General features: G+C 46.1%; 1 protein-coding gene across 1 annotated transcript; it reads right to left on the minus strand.

The window, feature by feature from the left end:
• Window positions 1–412: 412 nt before the first annotated feature.
• sox4a (SRY-box transcription factor 4a) lies at window positions 413–3,883 on the minus strand. The gene has a single exon (XM_030064059.1). It carries the CDS (start codon window positions 3,375–3,377, stop codon window positions 2,250–2,252), a length of 1,128 nt encoding a protein of 375 aa, XP_029919919.1. The 5' UTR covers window positions 3,378–3,883; the 3' UTR covers window positions 413–2,249.
• Window positions 3,884–7,116: the final 3,233 nt, after the last annotated feature.

Below are 7,116 nucleotides of genomic sequence, written 5' to 3' on the forward strand. Positions count from 1 at the left end.
ACACACGCAGTGCAAACATCCGACATCAGATTGGATCTTTGTGAGAGGTTGAGCCATGGAATGTGATAATGAAGACCCACCTTTTGTTGAGGGTGCTTTACACCTTTGAAAGGGGGCCTCAATGCGTCTGACTGTACCAGTTATCTCTTCATATTGTGCACAGAGCTGCATGAAACTGCAAGCCACAAACTGATAACACTGGCCCTGATCTATATTTTTTTTGGGGGGTGGGGGGTGGTGTAGAGAATCAAAACGCACAAGCGAGGACACCTGATATTTTTTCAGTTCCAGCTGATTTTATTTCCTTCTTGGAAGAAAAGAAAAATAAAACAAATAAAAAAAAATAACGACAATCTGTACAGAGGTCTGAGAGGCAGTGATTGACCCAAACATTGGCTGGTTTTGAGTTCTAAACATCAAATGATATTGGCATGATTGGACAAAACATGATCATACACAGCATATTGCACAAATGAAAAAAAGAAAAAGACAAATAAAAAAAAAGATGTCTGAAGATTTGGAAAAAAAAAAAAAAAAAAACTCCTGGACCACAATCACCTTCAACATAAGGATGTTCAAAGATGGCCGCCCTAGTGCCTGTCGTTGATCATAATCATACATAAAACACACAATCTTTGCTTATAGTACAGTCAGTATACATAAATATCTTCATGTTATTATTCTTTTAAAAATCTTAAACACAACAGCTATAGCTACATATACCTGAATCTGAAATACAAATGCTATTTGCCATGCCATAATATAGGAAAACAATTAGCCTGCTATACTTAGCCAACAGGTACAGAAAGGTTAAATACTATTTTTGATGCAATTTGCGCAATAACAGATGAAGCACTTCATACATCTCCCTCCCTCCAAGTCTAGGCAAAGTGGAATGAGTGTGAAATTCCATCCAGTGGTTCAAATAAAACTTATCTTGATAAAAAGCACACAGAGGTATTAGCTCTATCCAAACAGTGACTCTCTGGGATCTTTCACTCATATTTTAGGTCTATGTGTACTGGAGCAACACAGTCACCACTCAGACTGGGAGCCTCAGTGGCGCTTTGTTTACTTGGCTGGTGAAACTGGAGTCACTGTGCCATTAAGAAGCATGTGGGTAAATACTGTAAACACTGTGTGAGGTCAGATTGTGCCAAACAAACCCCCCTCTGCAGTTCTAAACACCAATGTAGATCCAAACAACAATGTTGTAGGCTACCCACTCGCCGGAAAACCCCCTTCTATAGATTTTGTACAAAAATACAAGTAGAAAATCATGACACACTCAAATCTCCTTAAAAGTGAGAGAAGTCGACATTTTAAATAAGATACACTTCTAGCCCTTCCGCGCTGGATACAGACAGGTGTATGTGCACACACACAAACGAGACCTGTACGAGAACAATACTTCTAAGTATAAAAAAGTTTGGCCGGTATAAATACATCAATATAAAAAAACGTCATCTGACACAGAGGAACTACAAAGTTGAAGCACTGGGCAGAAAGGATGCGCGTTGGGGAGCATTGGTCCTGAATTGTGCACTGAGTGTTAAAAGGTTCAGAAAGGGTTTCTGAAGTTTTGAGTCAGTCGTTTTTTTTTAAAGTCCTGCCGTTGAAAGAGAAGCTGGTGATAAGTGAACTGTGTCCTATGGTCACACACATTGCGTAATTACGCAGCAATGAACACTTTACGCATACAACAACAACAAAATCCTCCTCAAGGGGAGGGCATGCGTGTTGAATATTGAAATTATCTCGAGTCTGGAAAAAGAAACTACACCTGAATATCAACTTGATGGTCAATGTGAATTTGCTATATAACCCAACATGACGAGCTCTCCAATAAGTGTCCCTTTTGCCTACTCAAAATAACATAAATATTCAATGTTCAGTCTCAGTCCTCATCCACTGCGGATTGGATTGAATATTTCAGTTCAAGTCCGTGTGTTTCACTGCTCTCCGCTTACATTCACTCCTCCTCTGTGTTCAAATGCAAACTAAGCATTTCCCCCGTCTGCGCGCTCCCGGCAAACGCACTGAGCGCAGTCCAAGTCTGTGAGCGGTAACTTGCGCGTGCCCGGGCATCAACGCGCACACAGGCCACCTTTTTCTTTCCTGGTCTCACTCTCCCTCATTTACTGAAAGAATGGCGGAAATATTCTGGTCTGGACGCACTTGCCTGTCGGGGGGGTTGTACTGTTTCTAAACGTGGGGGGACGCCGTGGTTCCTCTCCACCGTGTTTCCTTCAGTAGGTGAACACCAGGTTGGAGATGGTGGACTCCAGCCAGTCTCCTGAGATCATCTCGCTGACCTCCGGGGTGCAGTAGTCGGGGAAGTCGAAGTGAGATCCCGCTCCGCACTCTCCGAAGCTCCAGTCCAAGTCCCGGTCTAGCTCCGTGTCGGAGAAGCCCATGCCGCCCAGGGACATGCTCTCAAACCCGGGACTCGGGTTCAGTTCGAGCCTCTCGTCCTCGAACTCCTCGTCTGATGAGGAGGATGACACGGAGGAGGAAGAGTGTGAAGCTGACGGTGTAGGAGAGGACGCACGCGCGTACCGCAGGCGCGCGGTATGGCCGCCCGGTGATGACTCGCTGGCCGCCGGGCTGTGCTCTTCGTACAGGCTGAGCGGGTCGCTGGACTCCGCCGAGCTGCTGAGGGTGGGACTGGCCGGCACTCCGACGGAGGGTGGCCCGCTCTCCAGGCTACCTGCTCCGCCGAACATGTGGCCGCGCCTCGCCTCTCCGGTGCGCTTCTCCGGTATCTGCCTGGCCCCGGACACTGACCTGGATTTGAAGAGCGCATGGTGGTCGCCGGGAGACGCATAATCCTGCCCCGGTGCGCCTGCCTTGTTGCCACCCTGTTTGTGCGTCCTGCTCACCCCCTTCGCTCCGGGGCTTCTTTTCACCCCGGGCTTGGCGCTGCGCTCCCCGCTCTTCTCCCCGCGGTCAGCCTGCTTGCTCCCTCCGCTCACCGACTTGGCCTTCTTTCTGGGCCGGTACTTGTAGTCTGGGTAGTCGGCCATGTGTTTGAGTCTGAGCCGCTCCGCCTCGCGAATGAAGGGGATCTTGTCCGTGTCTTTCAGCAGCTTCCAGCGCTTGCCCAGCCGCTTGGAGATCTCTGCGTTGTGCATGTCCGGAGACTGCTCCATGATCTTCCTCCTTTCGATCTGTGACCAGACCATAAAAGCGTTCATGGGTCTCTTGATGTGCCCCGTTGGGGTTTTGCACCACGCCACGTCGCTCCGCTCCCCGGAGGAGGGGGACTCGGGGGTCGGAGACGCGTCCATCTCCAGATCCATCTCTCCCGAATCCGTGGAGTCCCCGCCGGGGGAGAGAGCGTGGGCACTCTCTGTGTGGCTCATGTGCTGCACCATCCTCTCAGTTGTCTGGAAACAGTCTGCCTCTCTTTGTCAGTGCTGTGATTTTGACAAAGTTCAAGCGCGTAAAACGTGTACTATCACACACAAAAAAAAGGTTAAGTCCTCACTTTTTAAAATTTCAGATGTATTCTGAAGAGGCTGACCACTGATGGATACAGGTTTTCAAAAAGTTATCCAAGTCTCTTCGCTCTTTTCAGTTCAGTCCGTTTTGGAGACGCCTGGCCACTTAACTTTTCCAGAGCGTTTTCAGTGTCTCTTAAAAAAAAAGACGCAGGAAAACGAGATGAAATCCCGACTCTAGTTAGTTTACACCAACTTTCAACTGCCTGTGCGGCTGAAAACTCGCCCGGCAAGGCTGAAAACACGTCGCTGTGGACAGCAGCGGCGCAAGTCTCTTATGTGAACCTGGCTGTCTGCAGCGCAGCTTGTCTGTGCGGTTGGAGAACCATGTGGCTGAATGGAGCGGCTGCGTTTTCTCATAGTCTCCCTGTTTCCTGAGCGCTCTGTAATGTTACTGTAAACACAACAACGAGAACCTCGCCATTTTATACCCTCATCGCGAGATATAAAAGCCAATCAGCGGCTGTCTCCATCCTGGTTTTTCAGTCAAACCACGCCTCCTCGACGTCCATTGGCTGAATAAAAAAAACGGGTAATAATAATAATAATGTGCAATGAGGATCGGTGTGTCTGACCTCATTCCTGTCAGACTCTACTGGAAGAAAGGCAAACTTGATGTGTGTGTGCGCGCGCGAGCGTGTATGCGACTGTGTGTGTGTGTGTGTGTGTGTTTTTAAAGGAACATGGTGTCCTTTCCTCCGCTGCAAGGGGAACCTGCAAGGATATACTTAGAATCTGCATTAGTTTCATGTGGGTGAATATTGACTAAATTTGGATGATGTGTAATAGAGGGGGAGGTAAATGCTGAGAAAACACAAATGCAGCCACAAGGTGTTTGGCTGGATAGACTGCAGCAGCATGGTAGGCAGGGATGCAGTGGTGGGTGAAGCTTACACACCTCTTTTTATTTTTAGAATAGAGTTTTAGCGCTGGAATGAGTCATTATGACCTGACTTCACACCATACATCGCAGCAAGCTATATCAGATGATAGAAGTTAGATGAGGATACAGCGTATCCTACTTGTGAAAATGTAAGTGTTTTGTGTTTGTATGGATGGCTGTTTGGTTTCTGATGGGAGAAGACAGTCTCCCTACTCTTTTATATTTACCCTCCGCATCACCTCATTATGCTAAATCATAAATCAGCAACCTTGAAACCAATATAGAAGGGGAAATGGTTATACATATCTATATCTATATCAGGGTTACAGCCAGTATGCAAGTGAAAAAAAAAAAAAAAAAAAAAAAAAAGTTAGATTCACTTCCCTGACTAGTCTCCCACCCCTGCATGTAACTGAATGCCCTGCAATGCACAGCTCCTTCATTCCTCACAGCCCACAGCCCCATTATGTTAACATGTGCATGTCATGTATGATCACATTACAGCCTGTGTCGCTAGATGTCAGACTAGAGCCAAAGGGAGCTGATGAGGTTTACATTGTGTGTGTGCGTGTGTGTGTGTGTGTTACCACGTAGAGCAGATTTATCTCCATCCTAATCGCTCGGGTTACAGTCATTAAATCATCCGAGTGATGTCATCAGCTGCTGTTATTGACGGCTCCTTGTTGCCACAGAAGGCAGCAGCACCACTGACTGTTTTTCACACCTTGGTAACCGTGTTTAGAAAATCTTTGCTATGTGTAATTCAATATGCCTGGCCACAGTGGTGTATCAGGCAATAATAATAATGATAAAAAAAAAAAAAAGAAAAAGAAAAAGAGGCGGGTTAAACCTGGGCTGTCAGTTGGTCATCGTCATAAGGAAACGTCAGGAAAGGTCAGCAGCTTTTCCCACGAATCATAAACTGAAGCCTTCCTGTAACATGACATCAGTTCAGTGCCACTTTCCGATGTGCCAAGATTCACACCAGGTTGAAAAGATGTGTGTGTGTGTGTGTGTGTGTACAAATAAAAAAAAAAAAAAGTGGAAAAACTAAGTTTCACAGCTCCACTACAGGCTGCACTTACTAACATTTAGTTAGAGGGTGTGCCCCCCTATATGCTCGCATAAATCAAACACATAAATAATCATGAGCTTCTTTATCTGTCTATATCTTGAGCTGCCCCAATTACAAGCATGCACCTGCCATTAGATTACCCAGTGTTTTCTATCTCTTTCCATCTTTCTCTCTCTCTCTCTCTCTCTCGGGCTTAACACACACCCGCGCACACACACACAGTGGCATGCACAAAGGTTTGTTTAAACAGGTGTAACGTGTATACCTGTTATCTTATCTGATGTGTGAGAAGCAGCTGTCAGGTAGCTTTCCACTCTGTCAGTGGCAGATGTACGGCTCCGGCAGCGCTGGGATGCCGAGCCTATCTGCCTGGCCCTATCGCTCTGTCATCTTCAGAAGCTGCCGGAGCCATGTGTTTACCCCAAATACACCAGCGCTCTGTCTCAGCTCTGTTGACGCCTAAAGGGATGGTGTCATTATGAGAGAGTGCTGTGGGAGACTGGGGGTCTTACTGCAACTTCTCAGAAGTGTGCTGTGCAGTGCAAACTGGAGTGAGGCTGATACGGGGTTTTTTTAAAAGGCTGATGCTGATTTTGACATTTTTCATGGATAGAAAAATCGCCCCAAATTTATAAAGATGTCATGTTTCCTCAAGAATTTTACTCTTGCCAGGGTGGAAAAGCCTCTGAAACAGCATTTAACCCCAGACTAATGAAATTTTAATAGGTGGGTTTGTAGATGTTTAAGGCAGTGTGAAGCAGGTGTGCTGCGTAATATCCTCTCACATCATGCTGTAATGATTTCTCTGGTCATTTATATGATATAGAAAATGAAACATACAGTTAGGTCCATACGTATTTGGAAAATTTAGTCATAATTTTGCTGTTGCACACCAGCGGATTTGAAATGGAGTCATCAGGATGTGATTGAGGTGCAGACTTTAAGCTTTAATTTAAGGGGTTGAACAAAAACATGGCATTAACTGTTTAGGAATTACAGCCAGTTTTATACATTGTAACCCCATTTTCAGAGGCTCAAAAGTAATTGGCCAGCTGACTAGCGGTTTCATGGCCAGGTGTGACCTATTCCCTGGTTATTCCATGACAAATTGAGAAAGTATAAGGTCTGGAGTTCATTCCTGGTATATCCTGAAAAAGAGGGAATGCACCGGTAAGCTCAGCAACGCCAAAAGGCCTGGAAGACCACGGATGACATCTGTAGTCGATGACTGAAGAATTCTATTCCTGGTGAAGAAAAACCCATTCACAACGCCTAGGGAAGTGAAAAACACTCTCGAGGAGGCAGGCGTATCATTGTCCAAATCTACAGTCGAGATGTTTGCAAGAAAATAAATACAGAAGGTATACAGCGAGGTGCAAACCACTGGTGTCACTCAAGAACAGGAAGGCCAGATTAGACTTTGCAAAAAAACATCTAAAGAAGCCTGTCCAATTTTGGAGCAAGGTTCTTTGGACAGATGAAATGATGAACTTGTACCAGAATGATGGGAAGAGAAAAGTGTGGAGAATGAGAGGAACACTGACCCATGACCCAAAGCAGAGCACATCATCTGTCCAGCATGGTGGAGGCAGTGTTATGGCATGGGCATGTATGGCTGCCACTGGAACTGGCTCACTGGTGTTTATTGATGATGG

The sequence above is a fragment of the Myripristis murdjan genome, chromosome 11 (assembly GCF_902150065.1).
Source record: "Myripristis murdjan chromosome 11, fMyrMur1.1, whole genome shotgun sequence".
Taxonomy (NCBI): Eukaryota; Metazoa; Chordata; class Actinopteri; order Holocentriformes; family Holocentridae; genus Myripristis; species Myripristis murdjan.